The following is a 23,223-nucleotide window of genomic DNA, read 5'->3' on the forward strand; positions in this document are numbered from 1 at the left end:
GAAATCTCTTTTATTCTGAATCTCTTTTATTGTTTGTAAATAACTTATAGTCTTCAGAGATAAGATAAAGCAATGTCTTGAAATAGCTGCTTGTACAAGCAGTCTTTAGCTCGTGTGACAAATTGAAGTTTTGACACAATCAACTATTTTCTTGTAGGTCACGTGAAGTCCAACGGTCAATATTAACTGTCATGGCGGCCTCCATGAGAAGAACTGTTTTCGCCTTGAAACATCAAGCTTTACCTTGTAGGTTGCTGACCTTAACGCACAATCAATAATAGTATAGTTGATAAGATGTAGAAATTCAAAAAAGTGTTCAAATTTAAAAGCTTTGCAGACGGGATTAAAATATAGCTAAACAATTTTCTGACTTGTCAGAATTTTTTTCCCTGAGGCTGAGTTACTCTTCGGAAAGAACGAACTAGATAGTGCTGTCAATTTTAATTCATAAGCTGAAGGCATTACACTTAGTGTATTACTGACTTGCTCATGCTAAATATTTTGATCATGCTCATTTCAATGACTAATCACAAACGCATGTGATGGACCCCCTTTTTTTCATTTTTTTTTTTTTGGAAATTTTCACTTGCAGTCAAACCTGAATTAAGCAGTCACTCATGGGAAGTATTAAAAGTGACCTCTCTAGCGAGGTAACCTATTAGATGAGGTTCTGGAAAAAAATTCCCAATTCGCACTTGGGCCTGATTGGTGTAATATCTTCGAATATTCTGGGAACGTTTTCACAAACCTTCGGGACATTAACTTACGTCGCTACGGCGATACCAATTGTATATTTCTTAGTCATTATTAAAATACCATCTGAATAATCAAGTCTTGCTCCGATCTTTCAATGGCGACGAGGATCAGAAAAACCAACCAGAAGAAGCACCCGATAGACCAAAACGAGACAGAATGTTATGTGATTGCAGGTGCATTAGACAGCATGTGAACTTTATTAAAACATTCATAAGCAAACGTAACACTTTTATTACAAAAACATAAGTGAACATTTCAGAGACTGTGATAATTTAACTCATATATGCAAACTTTATTTTACACATTATTAATTTACAATTATGTAGTTATTTTCTAATTCAAAGTTAAGGAGGAATGTAATATCTTCGAATATTCCAGAATGTTACACACAAACCTTCGGGACATTAACTTATTACGTCGCGTCGCTATGGCGATACCAATTGTCTATTTCTTAGTCATTATTAAAATACCATCTGAATATTCAAGTCTTGCTCCGATCTTTAAGTCGGGGCAAATTGATAAGAGTTATTGTCCATGCAATTACCGTTCCTACTCGCTTATTAGTCGGAAAATTGGGAGTAAAATTCATAATCCAGAGAGGGGGACCGACTAATAGACGAGATCTAGCGACCAGAGGAAAAATCCAAGCTTGAGAAAAGTGGTCAGGAGAGAATTTCCTGGTCAAAACTACGTTTTTGATTGCCAAACCTACATAAATCAATAAATAAAAAGTTTTTGTTGAAAATAAATGACTACAATACTGTCTTTGTGTTTTATTTGTTCTTTGGTAAACATTTTCTGCAAATTCGTGTTGAAATTCTACTGTTTCCGGTTTGTGTATTGATTTTCATGGTCACATGGTTTTCCTATAAACCCAAAAGAAGAGCCAAGAACCAAAAATGAAAAGGAGATAATAATGTACCAAATATGTGAAAGGATGTTTTCAGCGGAGTTATTGTGTCATTATTGTGATATCATGATATCAATTCAATGCTTATAAATCATATAATAATCAAAAAATAATTTTAAGATTCATTCCCAAAATCAAAATATTATTCATTAAAGTGTCTCAGTAAACAAATTACAAAATTGATTGACAAGCCAATATAATCCATTGATAACCCCAATTAAGAGACAAAGAGTTGTATTTACTAAAGGTGTGAAAACTTTCAGTGATAGGTAAACAGATGACACTAATGAGTTGGAGTTAGTTATTTTAATATATTGATTAGCTTCACTTAATTTTTTTAATCCTTTAATCATCACAATATAATAAGAATTATGAAGTGTACATGCTCATTTAACACCGAGTTATGTATGCTGTGAAAAATATTTTCATCAAGTGTTGATTGACTTTAAATTTTTCAGGTTCATATTGGTTTATATTCGCTTTTCTCAAACAATAGGTTGTTAGTCATACCCTACAAAATCATTGATGCATTACGTAAACAACACATGGCTAATCTAACATTTGAACAGTGAACAAAACAAGAGAAATGAATACATCTTTATTATTAACAGCAATATAAATTATCATGATGAGCATCAACTAAATTCAAACCAAACAAACATTAATGCAGAAATGAATATTATTCCTGGATTTGCATTGGTTTTACCGGCGTTCAGTTACTGTCAGCTGAAAAAAAAATGCCCAAATTTTGTCCGACTTATACGAGGGTCAAGACTAAATCCTTAGAATTTGGAGCTGAAAAGGGCCCACGACTTATAGTAGGATCGACTATTAGGCGAGTATCTACGGTAGCCAAAAAAAATGGAAAATTCCTGTGCTCTAAATTTGAAGAAAACATTTGAAATAGTAAATAATTGTCAGAAATTAGTCGATGATACGGTTTTCAATGGAAACTGAAAGGAGTAAGTATTGGGTCCATTCGCACCCTACACGTTTGCCCCTTGGGTCCTCCCCCGTGGGTCCATTTGCACCCAATTTTTATATTCAAATACCGGTTGAATTTTTTTATGCTTTTTAGATGTATATATATCAAAATATTTATATTTTCATGAATAAAAAATCGGCAATTTTTAAAAATGTTAAATGAAACATTTTTTTAATGATTGTATGATTAAATATTAATTATTTTGAATACTTTTTGGAATGTTAATGATATCATTATGAATAAAGATAAATCAAAATATAGTGTAGTTTTTCTTTACCTTCATAGTGTACCATCAAGCTTCTTTACATATGGAAATAAATGCTCTATATCATAAATGATAGCTGTAATACAACACCAAATAAGCATATATAATTATATATATAAGTACATATATATGTTGGTACCTTCAGTCTTCTTTAAACATGGAAATAAATGCTCTGTAGGTACTTATAGCTGACATGCAACACCATGAACACCTAAAAAAATGTGATTTGTGGCCTGGTTTTGTGTTATTCGTTGTTGTGGCAAAATCATTGTGACGAGTTTGATAGCCTTTAAATTTGGTATCTTCCACCTTTCTTTTACAAGTCTAAGATGAATGAACTTTGCCATGTTTATCATGACAATTTTTTATTTATTAATCATTTCGTCAAAATAAAACAACAAAGGAAACCTATTTACGTTTTTAGAGTATCACTTTATTTTGAAACAATAATAAGTAAACTTAGTATAGCAACACACTAACTAAAACACAATTAGATTAAAAAATTATTCAACACATGACCAAAAAAAGGGTGCGAACGTGAAAGGGGGCGAACATGAATGGGAGCTAATGTGATTTTGGGCGAACGGTCCCGGATTCAAAGGAGTATAAGGCCAGGGTTTTTAATTTGTTGGTTTACAGATTTTTTATGTGAAAAAGTCAGGTCTGTCGGTCGAAAAAAAAAAAGAAAAAAAAATTTCTTAAAAGACATAAATATGTATAAATTTGATAAATATATCAGCTTACTAATAATAGTTTTGGTATGTTTTTCTTAATTTTTAGTTCCAAAAATTATTGTGCAGCTGTTTTAAACGTACAATGCATACCATCGTAACATAAGTTTGTAAAAAGGGGGTATGTCAACGGACAAACAGGAAATAAATGGTCATTTCAACAACGTTAAAAAAAACAGCTACTCAATGCTTTTTAGCAACTTCAAAAAACAAAGTGAAAACATGAAAATGACCATTGTTAAAAGTTGAAATGACAATTTCATGCGAAAAGTAGGTTACTGCGTTAGACAGGTGATCGCTGAAAAGAGTTAAATTATATAGAGAAAATGTTTGGGTGCATTGGTCAACACTAATACACCCCAGTGAAATACCAAAAAGAAGCACAGACTACTTTCGAATTTATGCGCTTTCCTGTTTATTTCCTATGTCACAATGCTTAAGTTATTACGTCACTGTATGACCTGATTGTCCAAGGATGCACTTTACACCGATTGACCTCAGGTCAACTGGTGTAACTCATTCATAAAAAATAACTCGCAATTAGTGTATTCAATTCTTTAACCCTACGACTACGACAGTTTAAGAATGAATGTCGTAGCATTTCCCGTATTTTTCTTTTACTTTAAGTTAAGAATTTTTGAGAAAGTTGTTAAACATCATTTTTGATGTCATATTTCTTATCATGAAGTTATACCATTATTCGATAAATATAAGATATTTATTATACATGTGTATGTTTTATTAGTATACGTAAGTATTATTTAGTTTGTTTTGAAAACTATTTTTTGTCATATTCTAATGAGGGACACATATGTCTCTAGCACGCTTTGCCGACAAGGGACATGTATGTCCCTGTAGGGACCAAAAGGTTAATAAAAAAAATCTGAAATTGTTTTTTTTCAGTTAGTTTAAGATGTTTGAGCACTTCTGTGAATCACAGTCTTTATGCACCAAGAAGAGGTATGTAATAGATTTTATAAAGAATGATAAATATGAGACTGCTTAAAATAAGTTTGAATTTAAGCATCAATTACATTTCACAGCTCATACTGAAGTACATATTTGCAGTTTATCTTCTAGAATTAATACCCAATGAACAGATGACAAAAGAAGAATAAGGGTCTGGTCTGTATTATAAACCTTGTGGTCTAAAAGGACATAACAATCAAAATAAAAAGGATACTTTAGTCATGTTTAATTGATTTAATTAATTATGTTAAAGAATTTCTTTAAATAAAATGTATTAAAAATGACCTAAGCAGCCTGAATATTTGTATTAGAATTATAGACTTACCATTTATGTTTTAGAAAAGACTCTGTCAAAGCAAGGAGTTAAAAATGTAGTCCTTGTTGAAGGAGTAAGGACTCCATTTCTGATGTCTGGAACAGATTATAAAAATTTAATGCCACATGACCTTGCTAGAGCAGCATTACAGTAAGTATTTCATGGTCGGTTTTCACCGGTATTGAGATAAAAACAAAAAAAATACTGTGTATCAGGTCCAAGGACACAGTTATCGTCCTTTGGTTTTCGTTGTCTACGAATATAGTCCCTAGTGTGAACAGTGTATAACTTGCATTTTTTTTTGATACACTTTCCCAATTTATTTCTTGATATTTTATGCATGAAATATTAAGTAAGGGGATGAAATTACATGTTAAAAAAATTTGGGTGCTGAATCTTTATGTTAAGTAGTGATTTGGTCCAGTTAAAAAAGGTCAAAAATTAGAATGTCGGTAGCTGTCAAACTGAATTGTAGCCCCCTTAACACAGAATTGTCAATATTTTGAGTTAGAGCTGGTAGAAGTTTCTATAATTTTGATATTATTTGTATCAATAGTAGTACACTACACTGTAAAAATCTTTTTGAGATAGAGCAGGTGCGATTTTTTTAATTTGAATTTATTGTCTAAAAGAAATGCACTACGAAATAACTGTGTTCTCGGGCCTAAGAGATGAATTCCGTAAATGTAGATTCTGTACTTTGGCAACTTTCCTGAATGGTTTTCTGGTTTCAATTTGTCAAACTCAATAAAAGTAAAGGATTTACATCTTTGTTTGATAGAAATTCTGTTAAAATGTCCCATTTTGGCATTATACGGCTAAAATAAGCATTTTAAAGCAGTTTCCATTTTATGCCTAAGAGCCATGCTGACTTTCTATCTGACAGCTTTTTATGTTCCTGATATTTGTGTTTCTATGCTTAAATCAAATTTAATTAACCATTTGTGAACTCGGAATCTAGAGAAAAGTAGATTATCACAGAAAAAATGTGCAGAATATTTGTATTTATGTCCCTGGTTAAACGGCCTGTTTGATGTATGTGAAATGTGAAGAGCTTTGTACATAAAATCTGTAGTCCGTCACAAATATTTCACTAAATCTGTAAAAAAAAACCTTTACAATGATCATAACACCCTATTCATTTCATATGCTACCATAATTTTCTTCTTTAGGATAGTAAGTGGTTCAAATATATGCCAAATGAGACTAAAACTACATGCAAGTTTTCCATTGAAAAGTGAAAAACTGGTCATCAGACCATACTGTCTGCAAAAAAAAGTTGAATTCAAGAGTCCTTTTGCAATTAGACTTCTTGTATCATGACATCTTAGCATAGAAATGAGCAAAAAGTAACAAATTTCACTTCCTTATAGCCTCTGTGTGCATTTTTATATGTAAATATGGGCTACGGCCTAAATCGACTCTAAATAATTCTCAGTCTTACATGGCCTAAGACCATTTTATACTCATGTGGTATGCTTTTTGTAACTTTTCTTTACATTTAAAGTACATTTAATATATATGGAAGAATAATGTATGGTTAAAAACCTTCAAAAACTTCAAATTGGTTGAAAAAAATGCATGTTTATGTAAGGCTTCCCTTAATTCGAAAATCTCTATTTTCAGGCACAGGCTCATATAAATTTGACTTTTGAATAACTGTAATAAATCTGATAAATCAAATGAGTGTTCCGTTGCTTTAAATACTTATTATATTGTATTCAAGAGTATTTAAAAAGCAAATTTTTGCAATATTTAATTTTTTTAGGCCAAAATCTTGACAGTTGAAAATATTTGATTTAAACGTCAAAAATAAACATCCAAATTTCAATATTAAAATGGCCCTAGTTTCTTTAATATATATCCTATGGCCATGAAACTTGGCCAACTATCTTAAAATTGCCTAAGCTTAAGTCATGCAAAGTTTTATTAAAATTGGTCAAGTCTTTCTATCCTATTAGGTCCAAGGACACAGTTATCGTCCTTTGGTTTTCGTTGTCTACGAATATAGTCCCTAGTGTGAACAGTGTATAACTTGCATTTTTTTTTTATACACTTTCCCAATTTATTTCTTGATATTTTATGCATGAAATATTAAGTAAGGGGATGAAATTACATGTTAAAAAAATTTGGGTGCTGAATCTTTATGTTAAGTAGTGATTTGGTCCAGTTAAAAAAGGTCAAAAATTAGAATGTCGGTAGCTGTCAAACTGAATTGTAGCCCCCTTAACACAGAATTGTCAATATTTTGAGTTAGAGCTGGTAGAAGTTTCTATAATTTTGATATTATTTGTATCAATAGTAGTACACTACACTGTAAAAATCTTTTTGAGATAGAGCAGGTGCGATTTTTTTAATTTGAATTTATTGTCTAAAAGAAATGCACTACGAAATAACTGTGTTCTCGGGCCATCATATTTTGATAAATGTACCAATCATTTATTTGTTTACAAAACTTATAGTTCACATAAACATTGAAAAAAGACCATATCATATGTATGAATTTTAATATTTAGTATAATTAATTATCACAATTTATAGACAGTTTCTAACTTTAGTTTGCCACAACCAAATGTTATGAAACTTATACACAATGCTTATTACCACAAAGCACAGATCAAGTTCTGCATGTTCTAATTTCGGTTGTGTCACTTTTACAGTTCTTGAGGTATGTCCCTTTATAATGTTACATTATCTGTGTCCTATGGACACATTCTCGATTCATTTTTGTCGAGCCTGCGACTTTTGTCGCAAAAGCGAGACATAGCGATCCTACATTCTGTCGGCGGCATCCACAAATATTCACTCTGTGGTTAAAGTTTTTCAAATTTAAATAACTTTCTTAAACTATCCTGGATTTGAACCAAACTTGGACAGAAGCTTGTTTATGATCAAAAGCTTGTATCTAGAAGGAAATTTTGTAAAAATTTATTTCCTGTTTTTCTGTATATTACTTATAAATGGACTTAGTTTTATTCCTGTTAACATTACGTACAGTCTGCAGTTAAAGTTTTTAAAACATTTATTAGATTCATAAATCTTCTTGGATTTTTACCAAACTTGAACAGAACTTCTTACAATCAAAAGATAGTATCTAGAGGAAAATTTTTAATAATTTTTTCCCCATTTTTGTTGAGCCTGTGACTAACAGCAAAAGTATGCGAAACACTGGGTTCCGTGGAACCCTTACGAATTTTTTTATTACATTTTAAAACACTTTGAAGTCTTCATGATTTATCATTTTTCATCTTATTTTCTTCAGTGGACTGGTTAAAAAGTCGGGGGTAGACAAAGGTAAGTAAACACTTTATATTTGATTTAAGATAGATTTACTGTATACCGCCATCTTGGATTGTATAATAGTAGTACACAATCGGTTTAGTTCTTTGCTTTTATAAAAATCTGCAAATATTTAGAAAGATTGGCGATTAATGTGCAAAACTGTTCATTTATAATAAAAAGAAAAAAGGTGATTTATTACATTATTTAGACTGTTTTAACAAATACTAAATATTTGTTTTTGTTCGATATATTTCGACTTAGCCATATAAGGGGAGATAACTCTTATAGTAAACATTTTATACTGGAATGGTAATGAAATTGTCATTTTTTAACAAGACACTTTTTTCTTTTTATTTTCTTAAAGCATATTATCATGATTATAAAACATATCTTCTCATTTTATTCCAAAAATTCTATCTCATAAATTTCTTTTTATTCACAAAAAAATGTTTTTTTCATGAATAATCTATGCAAAATTGGGCAATTTTGCACAACTTGCAGCTTGAAAAATAGCACGGTGACCCATGTTTTTGATTATATTTTTTTTTAAAAGCAATGGCAAAATCCCCATTTTGACAAAGTATAAGAAAATTCTATCTGAAGAAATATATACTGATGATCCACCTTAATATTTTCTGTTATTTTGAAATATTTATGGCAGAAAAAGTCAAGTCAACTGTAAACTATCTTTTTATATTAGACATAGGATTTGTTGTTCCAAAATTTGGAGGGTAGAGTAAATATTATCCATGCATGATATAGGTACAAAACTTATATATATAAATATAAAGTGCCTAGAAAATCAACCTAACAATGTCAGAGTAGATCTGATTCTTTACTTCCTCCCTGACTGGGGATGGAGTCTGTACTTTATACTTCTCACTTCTATGGCAACATCATATAGCATTGTGCAGATGCCTTATCCCCTCCTCTAGCTATAGCTGTTATATATATAACATGTGAATGAAATATGCTGCTTTAAATCTTGAGTTGTAATAACCCTGGAATTCACTCTGTGATAGTAGTAAAAGGATGTGCAAGCTTCCCAAACACTTGAAAATTGCATAAAATACACAACAAAACACATTATTTATTTTTTAAATAAAAAGACATGTATGGTACATTGTCAGTGTCATTGAGACAGTAGTTCAACAAGACAGACATTTATAGGTTACCATACAGAAGTTATGATGGTGAAAAATGCTTTAAAAACATTTTTTAAATTGTGTATTAATATTTTATGAATAAACAAAAATTTAAATATTGTAGACATAGTTGAATACATTGTGTATGGAATAGTAATACAAGAAGTAAAAACCAGTAATGTGGCAAGAGAGGTAAGCAAACATTGATGTTATACTTGGTAACCTGTCATATAAAATATTATCAAACCTGTACTAATAAACATTTCAAGCACACATGTAAAACTAATGCACAATAATGAAACAGTGTATAAAAAAGAATCAAATGCCAAATATGAAAAAAAATTAACGTATTATTTTGTCTGAAATTATGGAGCTTCTATATTCATAACCACAGAATTAAAACTTTATCATTATATGGAAAAATAAAATAGGAAGGAGAAGATGATTTCATATAATCACAATGTAGCTCTGATTGCAAAAAAACAAGGACGAAAATCTCCAAACCATTTTATACATCGCTTTAATTTCAGGCAGCCCTTGGTGCTGGTTTTTCAGACAAAATACCATCTCATACAGTCACTCAAGCATGCATTTCATCAAACCAAGCTATAACTACAGGTATGTACAATCAATAGGTATTTTGTTAGGCTTGTACCGGTATCTTTAATATCTAAAGCATTATTACTATCTTTCTTTTGTATAGTTAGTAGAGTCTTAACATGAATCTCTAAGGAAAAGTTGTTGATATTTGGTATGCATTTGCATTAGCATTGTTAAGTCTTATATCTATGTAGATTATATATATAGCTTTGTCCAAACAAAAAAAAAGTAAACTTGTTGTAGAAAATAAAATGTTTTACTTTTGACAGTCAACATAACATGTACTGGATGATTCTTTTGCTTACAATGTAGGAATAGTCCTACATTGCTCCCAGGAAAGAGATATGTAAGTGTCCATAGTTGACAGTTACAAATTTATTGTAAATAAAATTTACATAAATATGTACATAAAGACTGAAATTTCTTGACAAGTTTATACTGTAAAAATTCTGAAATTTTAGTGTGCATTTATTGTTGCTATTATTGAATTTTGGACAAAAATGTGGATTAATTATTGTAATTATTTTAATATCAGGAAACACTTCATACAAAAAATGGTTTCAAAATTTTAAATGCAAGATTTAATTATTGTGAAACCTATCCTTTTGCAATTTTCATAATAAAAAAAATAGCAAAAAATATCCTCTGGATGGATAACCTTATTTGCCATATAACTTGTAATTTACCTTAGGTTGATTGAATAAACAGATACTTAGGATGGATGACAATTTGTAAATCACCAACCAACATGAACACAATTATTTATTAAGCTTATAAACAAAAAGAATACGCAATAAACCTTAGACAAGGCTACTATGAAGGGATTTTCAGTAGTACTTAACCCTTCATCTATTCACTTTGTCAGTATAAGAACATTAGAAAGCAATAAAGTGCATTATAAAAGCCAGTACTGAAGAAGCACTTGATTTAATGAATATGACAATGCTGCTGGAAGATGAAAACTTGTATTGAATTAATTTGATACTGCTTTTAGATCAAATTTTATATCGACAATAATAATTATTTTTCTACATCATTCAAGTCATTTGTTTTGAAGAAATTGCATTAAAAGCTTTAAAAAATCATGTTCTCTAGTGAATTCTACAGAACAATGAATGTTTATGACTCTATTTAAGCACTTTAATGGTACATTTTACTTCTGTTGTAGGAGTTGGTATGATTGCAGCCGGTCAGGTGGACACTGTGGTTGCTGGCGGTGTTGAATTTATGTCTGATGTACCTATAAGATTTAGTCGAAAGATGAGAAAGCATATGTTGTCTTTTCCTAAGGCAAAAACATTACCAGCAAAACTAGGTCTTGTCTCTCAGATGATTAAACCTTCCATATGGGCGCCTGAGGTAAGTGTACTTTCATTTACCAGAAGGACAATGTATGATAAGAAATTAAGTTTTACCCTTGTCCGTCTGTACGTTCGTACGTCTGTCCGTACGTATGTCCCAAAGTTGGTTTCCGTTCTCTTACTTTAGTTTGCCTCAACCAAATGTTATGAAACTTATACACAATGCTTATTACCACTAAATACAGATCAAGTTTGAATATTGGTGACGTCACTTTTACCGTTCTAGAGTTATGCCCCTTTACAAATGGAAAAATTGCTGAATTTTTAGTTTCCGTTCTCTTAAGTTTGCCTCAACCAAATGTTATGAAACTTATACACAATGCTTATTACCACGATATACAGATCAAGTTTGAATTTTGGTGCCGTCACTTTTACTGTTCTAGAGTTATGCCCTTTACAAATGGAAAAATTGCTAAATTTTTCATTTTTTTCTAAATATCAAGCAATTTCTAAAATTGGAGTTATCTTCCTTTGTACATGATTATAGTTGAATCAACTACAATCAATGCTTTGTACAATGCAATGTTTAATTTTGCCTTCCACTGATAAATTAAAGCAATTTTTACCCTTCATTTCTAAAAATATTTCAAAGTCTTCTTTGAAAATTGGAGTTATCTTTCTTTGTGCATAATAGTAGTTGAATCAACTACAACCAATGCTTTATACAATGCATTATTCAATTTTACTTCCTACTGATAAATTAAAGCAATCTTTACCATTCAGTGTTTACAAGCTGTTTGATTACCGTTCTAGGGTTATGCCCCTTTACAAATAAAAAAATTGCTGAATTTTTCCTTTCCATTCTCTAACTTAAGTTTGCCTCAACCAAATGTTATGAAACTTATACACAATGCTTATTACTACATAATACAGATTAAGTACGAAATTTGGTGGCGTCACTTTTACCATTCTTGAGTTATGTCCCTTTATAAACATAAAAATTGCTGAATTTTTTGTTTCCGTTCTCTAACTTTAGTTTGTCTCAACCAAATGTTATAAAACATATACACAACCGTTCTAGAGTTATGCGTGTTTACAAATAGAAAAATAGCTGAATTTTTAGTTTCTGTTCTCTACTTAAGTTAGCCTCAACACACAATGCTTATTACCACAAAACTCAGATCAAGTTCAAATTTGGGTAGCGTCACTTTTACCGTTATTCAGTTATGTCCCTTTATAACTATATGATATGCAAGCCGGGGCATCATCTGTGTCCACATGTGGACACAATCCACATTTATTTTTAAATATAAATGGATGGTTGGGATGGATTTCAATTATATTGTTTGAGTGATGGCCATAAAAAAAGTGCCTTTCAAACCCCCACTTACATTTTATTCTGGAATAGCGCTTGGGGTAGGACTTCCAAAAGGGTAACCATGAAAGGGAATCAAGGTTAAGGAATTTGGTCACAACACCTATTTTGATGTTTGTTTCCTTTACTGACAGAAACTGGTACATTTATATGGGTTCAGTTATTGAACAATGATACCTTTGAATTTCAGATCATCAAGGGACTAAAGTGTGTGCTATACTCTTTATAATAATGCAATTACATTCTGTTGACAAGAACTTTTACTTATACTTACTTACTTTTGTAGTACATTAAATGTGTATTCTGTCAAAAGTATAGTAAAAGGTTTTACATATATGCATACATTGTTAAAAGATGGAAAATTTGTGGTTTTTATTTTTGAAATTTTTATAACCACTACAATAAACTGAGTTAACACCATCTGAAATATTTGCTTATCAGTATGTAACATACATGAAAAAATGTCTTATTATTTGTAGTTACCTGCTGTAGCTGAGTTTTCTACAAGTGAGTCTATGGGTCATTCAGCCGACAGACTCTGTGCTACATTTGGTGTCACTAGAAAAGAACAGGTTAGTCATATACTCACTGTGAAGATAGCTAAGAAGCTGAAAATATACTGTTTGTAAAAAATTATCTAGGAGAAAGCTAATCAGCTGAAAATAATCTCACTGTGAAAAAGTGAACATAAGCAGGTTATTTCATTCAAATAGTCATACTCTGTTAAAACAAGAAATTATCAGGTTATATTAGTGATATATTTTGCAAATATGTAGGTTGACTGTTTTATCATACTTTCATGTGTATTTCGTGATCAATAGAATGAAAAATAAAGGGGGAATAATATGCATGCAAGTCTCTAATTCATTCATATTCAGCATCGTAAATATGTCTTTGAAAATCATTTACCTTTTAGAATTTTTTTTAAGTTATGATTCATAACTGATCTTGATTGATTGCTGTCTGCAATATCAGATTTTTCAGTTAACAAGTTTAAATACTTGAATTGTGTAAAAAAAATTACAATACATTTAAATTTTGCAAATATTCATAGGTCAGTACTATTGATGAATGGGTAGACCCTTGCTACTTCTTTTTAATGTCTTTTTTTTTAATTTTTTTTAATTTAGGATGAATTTGCTATAAGGTCACATACTCTTGCAGCAGAGGCTACAGAGAAAGGATTTCTTAGTGATGTCCTAACTTATAAAGTACCAGGTTTGTCGATATTTTTAAAAGCATAAAAAGTCAACAGATATTTAATTTACTTTTGTTTCGTATAGAATGCTTGATAAAATTGCTCATTTCTCCAGTTTGCAAATTTTGATGAAATAAATCTTTGAAAAATATATATAACTTTTGCACAGAACTGAGGAATCAAATTCTGCAGGAAGGAATGCATCAAAATAGACTGTTTTATGAAATTATGCATATTTGCCTTGTTATATATTAAAAAGATTGCATTTCTACCATATATATTTAAGACCTTCGGCTCATAGACTTTCAGTATATATTCTTTTGTAATCAATAATACTGGTGAAACATTTCAGCAAGTCCACTCTTGTATTTTCATTTTAACTTGGTCATCTTTTTCCCCAAAAAAAATAACAAACAAAATACTAAAAGATGGAAATGTTGATGAATCCTACAATTGAAAACTCCTGTGGATCCATAAAAAAAACTCTATATGTGAAGATTTCTTTTTCTGGATGACAAAATGATGAAAAATACAGGATTCAGATTGTTAAGAACTTGTTGAAATTGAAAAGTTAATAATAGCCACACATTTTATTTTAACATAGGAGTAAGCAAACCAGTGGCCAAAGACAATGGCATCCGACCATCATCATATGAAAAAATGGCAAAGCTGAAACCAGCATTCATTAAACCTCATGGAACAATCACAGCTGCTAATTCATCATTTCTGGTTTGTACTTCTTCATGACATTTTACTAACATATCAGATGAAATTAAAAGTAACACAATTAAAATTAGAGGTATGTAAGTGGGCAATCTCTATTTTTAGGAAATTTTGAATGCAATGATGGCATATGGGACTCCATCTATATATAGAAAATTTTATTTATTTTTCCTCAAGGTATGATTGTTGAAAATTAGTCAAATAAAAGTAAATGTATTTACCCGTATTCAGATGTGAAAAAGTTAAATAGTTTGAAATAAAATATTCATGTTCCTTCTGTAAAAATGATATTTATGTTATTGATATCAAAGTGTCTAATTTGTTGATACAAAATGTATTAAGAGCTGTCAGCTTTCTTTTGTGGTGGAAATCATTCAGTTGTGTTGTATCTAAAAACAGACAAAATTGCTGCTTGGAATTATAACATCAGGCTTACATTTACCTTACAATGTACAAAGATCTGCCATGTATATTTAAGAAACAAGCAAATTTGGTGACTCTTGCAATGAAATAGAAGTTTAAAAGACAATAACGAAACAGACAGAACTTTCATTAGACATAAATTTTGCCATATATGTCTGTAAGTATATAAATAACATATAAAAATGTTGATGATTGGTGCTCTAGTTGATTGCAAGATTTCATAAAAATCTGTGAGATTTCCATTTACTTAATCCCTTAATTTAAGAAAACTTGTAATGCTTTTCACAGAATCAGGAAAATTGATAGACATTTTTGGGCATAAACATTTGTTGGAACAACTTTCTTTGAAGGTTTTTGTTAAGAACTGATTTAATCTTTAAATGTCAGCTTTGTTATAATTTTTCTTCTAGACTGATGGTGCATCAGCTTGTCTGATTATGTCAGAAGAGAAGGCTTTGGCTATGGGATTAAAACCTAAAGCTTACCTCAGAGATTTTGTATATGTCTCACAAGACCCAAAGAACCAGCTATTGTTAGGGTAAGTTTTAGAATTTTGTCTTATGCGCAATAAGTGATGGGGAAAAAAATAAGACATTTTGTTTTCTGCATCATTAGCACCTTTTTGAAAGGCCTGGTCAACAAATTAAGTTTTAGGACATTTCAGAAATAGTACCTACATGTATGATTAACTATTGAAGCTAAGTAAAAAAAATGTTATAACATTTGTGAATCTCAGTAAGAGAACCTGTCCCTAGTCATAGGTCGTATGGGCATATTGGTGTGCCTGTCTGGCAACTACTCAACTCCATTTATCAGCCCACGCAAATGTATACATTTCATAGTTTCTACTGCTTTTTATACGACCGCAAAAAAAATTTTGTGGTCGTATATTGGTATGACGTTGGCGGCGTCGTCGTCGTCGTCTGGCGTCGTCCGGCGTCGTCCGAAGACACATTGGTTTTCGCACTCTAACTTTAGTTAAAGTGAATGAATCTCTTTGAAATTTTACCACAAGGTTCAATACCACAAAAGGAAGGTTGGGATTGATTTTGGGGGTTATGGTACCAACAGTAAAGGAAAAAGGGGCCAAAAATAAGCATTTTTGTAACTTCCAGACATAACTTGTGTGTTAGTGTATGGATCTCTCTGACATTGTACCACAAGGTTCCATATCACAAAAGAAATGCTGGGATTGATTTTGGGGGTAATTGCCTCAAAATTTTAGGAATTAGGGGCCAAAAAAGGGGCAAAAAACAAGAATTTTTCTAGTTTCATGACAATAACTTGTGTGTAAGTGTATGGATCTTTCTGAAATTGTACTACAAGGTTCCATATCACAAAGGGAAAGCTGGAATTGAGTTTGGGAATAATTGCCGAAACGCTTAGGAATTGGGGGCCAAAAAGGGGCCAAAAATAAGCATTTTTCTAGTTTCCAGACAATAACTTGTGTTCAAGTGTATGGATCTCTCTGAAATTGTACTGCAAGGTACCATACCACAAAGGGAAGGCTGGGATTGATGATGGGGGTAATTGCCTCTATATTTTAGGAATTAGGGGCCAAAAAGGGGCAAAAAACAAGCATTTTTCTAGTTTCAGGACAATAACTTGTGTGTAAGTGTATGGATCTTTCTGAAATTGTGCTACAAGGTTCCATATCACAAAGGGAAAGCTGGGTTTGAGTTTGGGGATAATTGCCCTAAACGTTTAGGAATTTGGGGCCAAAAAGGGGCCAAAAAACACATTTTTCTAGTTTCCAGACAATAACTTGTGTTCAAGTGTATGGATCTCTCTGAAATTGTACTGCAAGGTACCATACCACAAAGGAAAGGCTGGGATTGAGTTTGGGGGTGATGAATCATAAGGGGGTTCAAAAAATTTGGGGGGGGGGATTTTTTTTTTTTTTCCTTTTTTTTTCTTTTTTTCCTTGTTTTTTTCTTTTAAAATTTTCCATTTTAAGTTGGTTATTTCTGATTTATATTTAAAAGCAAATAATAATGATATGGTAGGAGATACACACCAAACAGGATGTGTAAATTATTATATATAAAGTATTGTGCAATAGCAAGAAATTTTCAATTGCACAGTATTGCACAATAGCAAGAAATCTTCAATTGCACAGTATTGCGCAATAGCAAGAAATCTTCAATTGCACGGTATTGCACGATAGCAAGAAATATCCAATAGCACAATATTGCGCAATAGCAAGAAATTGTCAATTGTACAGTATTGCGCAATAGCAAGAAATATTTAATTGCACAGTATTGTACAAAAGAAGATACTTCCTATAAATTGCTTATTTCTTGACCAATTTCAATGGGGTTTTATTCTTGAATTCTTGGGGTTCTTTAATATGCTGAATCTAACCGTGTATTTAGTTTTTGGATTTTGGGCCCCGTTTTTAAATTGGTCCACATTGAGGTTCAAAGGGTCCAAAATTAAACTTTGTTTGATTTCATCAAAAATTGAATTATTGGGGTTCTTTGATATGCCGAATCTAACCGTGTATTTAGATTCTTAATTTTTGGTTCCGTTTTCAAATTGGTCTACATTAAGGTCCAAAGGGTCCAAAATTAAACTTAGTTTGATTTTAACAAAAAATTGAATTCTTAGGGTTCTTTGATATGCTGAATCTAAACATGTATTTATATTTTTGATTATGGGCCCAGTTTTCAAGTTGGTCCAAATCGGGGTCCAAAATTAAACTTTGTTTGATTTCAACAAAAATTGAATATATGGGGTTCCTTGATATCGCTGAATCTAACCATGTATTTAGATTTTTGATTTTTGGGCCCCGTCATCAACTTTGTCCACATTGAGGTCAAAAGGGTCCAAAATTAAACTTTCTTTGATTTCATCAAAAATTGAATTCTTGGGGTTCTTTGATATGCTGAATCTAACCATGTATTTAGATTTTGGATATTGGACCATAATAGGTGAATGTCCAATTTTTAAATTTTTAAGTTCTTAGACCACATTCATTCTGTGTCAGAAACCTATGCTGTGTCAAATATTTAATCACAATCGAAATGCAAAGCTCTATCAAGCTTGAATGTTGTGTCCATACTTGCCCCAACTGTTCAGGGTTCGACCTCTGCGGTCGTATCAAGCTGCGCCCTGCGGAGCATTTTATTTTGCATTATAGCTATATCACACCATCTAGATATAGATGCATGGTTTTGAAAAATAATCTTAATAGTCTTTCTGTAAGTAGATATGTGTCAGTCAATAATTTAATTAATAATAATGAACATTTTATTTAAAAAGGGCTACAGTAATTATGAATAAGTGATATACATTTTTATTTTTGAAAAATATTCATTTAGCAGTGTAAAATAATTTCTGCATTATTTTTGTTAGGCAGAATACTGTGTTTAATTGTGAGAAAAATTTAATAAATTATTTGGGTAGCCATTACTGTAATGCTCGAATGAATTGTTAAGGTAACAATTTCTGTCCATTTGTCATGTAAACTTATAAACTCATTTGATGTCAGGTGGATTTCACAAAGGTAGTACATGTGTACTATGAAGATGTGCAGGAAGTACAATAAATCCATTCTCACAACTAACAGGAAAGATAATCTACAGTTTTATTTAATTCATCATGATATTGTAAAATGTTATATAGTTTTTCAATAAAACTAAAGCCAATAGAGGGGAAGGTATTGTATTATTTTTCTGAGCTCACTTACCTTAACCCCTCATTTCATACTAAAAATATCTTCTTTTTTCAGACCAACTTATGCAACACCAAAAGTTTTAGAAAGAGCTGGATTGACCATGAAAGACATTGATGTATTTGAATACCATGAAGCTTTTGCCGTAAGTTTTGATGACATCATAGTATAAACTATAATTAAATTATAGGAATGGAAATGTGAAAGTAGAAGATTAATATGCAAAATCATCCAATATAAGAAACAAAAGAATTGTTTGTTTGCTTTTAAAGAAATATTATGTAGGCATGATAGATGATGTATGTTTAAGTCATCTATTGGTATTTTCAATTTGATATCTTTAAGTCAAGTCAGTTTTAGCCAAATACAAGACAGAAGCTTCTTCATAACCAAGAGAAAGCAACCTGGGTTAAATTTTGATTTTTTCTTTTATTCATTTTTCTGGTTTTACTTTTAAATTGACTTAGTACGGTTGCCTATAATTGCTTACATCCACTTTATTTGAACTTTGGTGGATAGTTGTCTCATTGTCTAATCATGTATACCACATCTCCTTATTTTTATATTTAATAGTATTTTGGCTGTCAACATTACACTTTTACACTGACAGCAGCAGTCATAGTTGAGTTGCAGGGGTTATACAAAACTCTTACCGTAATGAATTTTGTAACAAAAAGTTGTATAAAAAAGCTAAACCATATAGACCAATACAGAATGTATGCCACAAAGAATTAACAATATAGCTTTGATAAATCTACCCATGTCAGAATGTTATAATTTCAGGGACAAATTTTAGCCAACTTGAAAGCTATGGACTCAGATTACTTTGCAAAAACACAAATGGGAAGGACAGCAAAGGTGATATGTTTTTTTCAATATGTGTCTTTCAAATTTAAAACATTCAAAATTACCAGATATTTTTACATTTCAAGGATACTTTCATTTAGTGGTGGGTAAGCATCTGCTGAAAAATGTAATGAAAAATTTATGAAATTGCATTCATAGTGACTTGTAACAGTATTACTATACATTTTGAATTAGTAACAATAAAGATAAATTTACTTTAGTACCAATCTCCTACATTCTTCAATATATTATTCTTAGCTGTACATTTTTTCATCATCTAAGACGTAAAACTGTATGTAGATGATTTTATTTGTTATGTATTTTAGGCAGATTTATGGTTTATTGACTCACTTGCGTATGATTTAGGGATTTAATCAATTCTATATATGTTTATTTTACCGAGACCAAAGTTTTTACGACTGAAATCATATTCTTTACAGGTTGGTGTTCCTCCAATGGAAAAATTTAATAACTGGGGAGGATCTTTATCAATAGGACATCCATTTGGGGCTACTGGTGTGAGACTGGTGACAACAGCTGCCCACAGATTACAACAAGAAGATGGACAGTTTGCATTAGTTGCAGCTTGTGCTGCTGGTGGTCTTGTAAGTTATTGGGATAAAAAGTAAAATAACAAAAATACTGAACTCCAAGGAAAATTCAAAACGGAAATTCCCTTATCAAATGGCAAAATCAATAGCTCAAACACATCAAACGAATGGAAAACAACTGTCATATTCCTGACTTGGTACAGGCATTTCCTTATGTAGAAAATGGTGGATTAAACCTAGTTTTAAAGCTAGCTAAACCTCTCAATAAATATATGTATGATTGCAACTACAGATATAAATTACAGGACATCAATTACTTTTAACAATTGAGAAAATGACCTGATATACAGTATGTCTTTATTTTTGTACAAGAGATGCATGCATGTCTTGCTCATTAATTGCAAACTTACCGCATGTTTGGAGATTGTAACACAATGAGATTTTATTATTTCACACAACTCTCAGCAGTAATATAAACGAGTGCTTTTAAAAGGAGTCTACATTAAAAGAACCTCTAGAAAAAGCTGCCATTTGGACATTAATACACACTTGACAAGTGACCAAGCATGAAGTGTAGAATTGGATAGTCCAAATGTTTCATAATCTTTGCTTAAAAAACTCATTAAATGTCATTGATAAACCACTGTGGGATTATATAATACTAATCTACAGCGACAAAATTGTTCACAGAGATGGAGGCCTAAATGCAAAATTGTTTCCATAGTCCAGTTTAAAATATATGGTTAATCAAGATCACCCAAATTTACTGAATTTTGTTGGACATGTTTTGTCAAAGATTTTTATGAAATGGATTTAGATGCAAAATTTAACATAAAGTGACAAAACAAGTAAGGAAGCATCTGTTACTAATTGATACAGAAATGTATTGCTTTGTAACTGGCAAATAAAATATTGAAAATTTGTTGATATATCAGCAGCATTGGCATAGGTTTCTGAGAGAACCATAACAGAAATTATAAAGGTCATTCGAGCATAAAATGTAGGCCAAGGTCTTCAACATTGAGACATGCACTTTAAACAATACAGCAATGTCAAGACTGCTGCACTATAAAAGTAGCTCTTACAGCATTAATTGGTGTTTTTATTAATTGTATGTAGATACATATGAGATTAATGACATCAGCTGATAACCATTAGTTTCAATTAAGACCAGCACATCTTACACACTTAATATCAGCTGAAAATTACTGTAAACCACAAACATAGATATGATTGCTTATCTTTTCTATTTGCAGGGTCATGGAATGCTTGTAGAAAGATATCCATCATAATGTAGTATTCAGACAGTTAGTGACATAATCATTATTCATCCTCAAAGGATATATTTGTCATAATTGTAAATTATTGTATATGAGGACACTGTGATATTTATTTCATCAGATCTGTATTTCTGTTTTGCTAAGATAAGAGTTATTATTAAATAATGATTTATTTAATGTGTGCTTCTCTTATGATTTGCCAGTGAATACAACAGTCTTAGAAATATTTCAAAGACTTAAAAATGTCCAGGTTGCGCAGAATATTTCTTAAAATAATTGAGAATGCTCTATACTGAACATTTAAAAATATTTGAAATATGAAAAGTAAAAATTCCTCGAACAAATCCCTTATAGCAGGTGCATAACTTCAACATATGTGCAATCTTCCTATAAAGTTTTAGGGATCTGGGATGAAAACTGTAGGAATTGGTTACACCAAACTTGTACTCTCTCATCAATTTTGCTGAAAAAAGACAAGTTCAAGTCTGGAAAAAATGAGAAAAATTTCCTCAAATAATTCCATAATAGCAGATGCACTTTTTCAACATATGTGCAATCTCGCTGGAAAGTTTCAAGGATCTTGGTTGAAAACTGTCGGAGTTGATTGCACAAAACTTGTCCCCTCTTTCATAAAATTTTCTCATTGTTGAAGGCCGTACCGTGACCTTTAGTTCTTAAAATCTACGTCATTTGGTCTCTGGTGGAGAGTTGTCTCATTGGCAATCACACCTCATCTTCTTATTTTTATATAAGTTCCCCTAGTCTGGAAAAATGAGAACAAATTCCTATGGCAGATGCACAACTTCAACATATATGCAGTCTTACTGTGAAGTTTCAGGGTTCTTGGTTGAAAACTGTTGGAGTTGATTACATCATTTAGGTACCCACTTTTCCCCTTCGCAAGCCCATCATCACCATACTAGTGTTCCCGCCTGCCCTAAATGGAAGGGCTGCCCGCCCTTGGTGCCCTTACCCCTGCCCTTCTGCCCTTCAAAGCAAAAAATAACACCCTTTTGCCGTTTCAACAAATTATAAACTTAATCAAATTACATGTCTACCAGCATTTCCAGTAAACTTGTTACATGCTTGTCTAAACAACTAATTAATTGACAATGACATATAATCAGATACAATAAGCCTTTGGCAGTTTTATCACCTCTGTTGATGATTGGCCTCTGCTAATTAGGTGATTTAAGATAATTGAACAAATAATAGATATTTAATGCAAAATGAAATGACATGTGCTCCATTTTATAAATTGTTTATGTACAGCATGTACACTTGAAAAACTTTATTTAAGTTTGTTTAGTGAGTATTAGATAAATCAAATGTCTTATACTATATTAAAGGCATATCAAAAGACTTAATTGGAAAAGCAGTAAATACTTAGTTTATTTTCCTGTTGTCTGAAAAAAAATCGTATTTTGAACATCAATATGATTGCAGCACTTCCTGCCTCATCTCTTATATTTATAATACTCCTTTTTTAAGGAGCACTTTGATGTGTACACAAGACCTACTTAATTGTAAAATTTAAGGACAAAATAAATAAATGTCAATATACAATATACAATATTTGCATGTATTCACAAATAATTTAACTGTAAATAATATTATTTCTTAAGCAATTTAAGTTGTCTGTTCATTTTTTTAGTTTGACTGGTATATCAGTACTTAATATTGAAAATTCTGATGTTTTTTTGTTGTTTTTTTCACCATCATTATTATGATTGATTGATTGTTGGTTGCTTATTATTATGTGTCTTGTTTCATTTTATAATAATGTGATAAAACATGGAAATAACATCAAGAAATACCGGTATGCTAAAAATATGGCCTCAAAGTTTATCTAAGAAATATTGAAATTTGTTTTCAGGGGATGTGCTAACAG

The 23,223-nt window shown here is 31.2% G+C and overlaps 1 protein-coding gene across 1 annotated transcript; it reads left to right on the forward strand.

Annotated features, from left to right (window-relative positions):
* Positions 1-71: 71 nt before the first annotated feature.
* LOC127698845 (trifunctional enzyme subunit beta, mitochondrial-like) lies at positions 72-21,509 on the forward strand. The gene is made up of 15 exons (XM_052202533.1): positions 72-246; positions 4,551-4,607; positions 4,956-5,082; positions 8,195-8,226; positions 9,484-9,551; positions 9,890-9,977; positions 11,128-11,318; positions 13,115-13,207; positions 13,766-13,853; positions 14,438-14,562; positions 15,390-15,517; positions 18,713-18,800; positions 19,439-19,513; positions 19,942-20,106; positions 21,309-21,509. The coding sequence occupies exons 1-15, from the start codon at positions 192-194 to the stop codon at positions 21,342-21,344; spliced, it is 1,416 nt and encodes a 471-aa protein (XP_052058493.1). The 5' UTR covers positions 72-191; the 3' UTR covers positions 21,345-21,509.
* Positions 21,510-23,223: the final 1,714 nt, after the last annotated feature.

This window comes from Mytilus californianus, unplaced genomic scaffold (assembly GCF_021869535.1).
Source record: "Mytilus californianus isolate M0D057914Y unplaced genomic scaffold, xbMytCali1.0.p SCAF_1, whole genome shotgun sequence".
Lineage (NCBI taxonomy): Eukaryota > Metazoa > Mollusca > Bivalvia > Mytilida > Mytilidae > Mytilus > Mytilus californianus.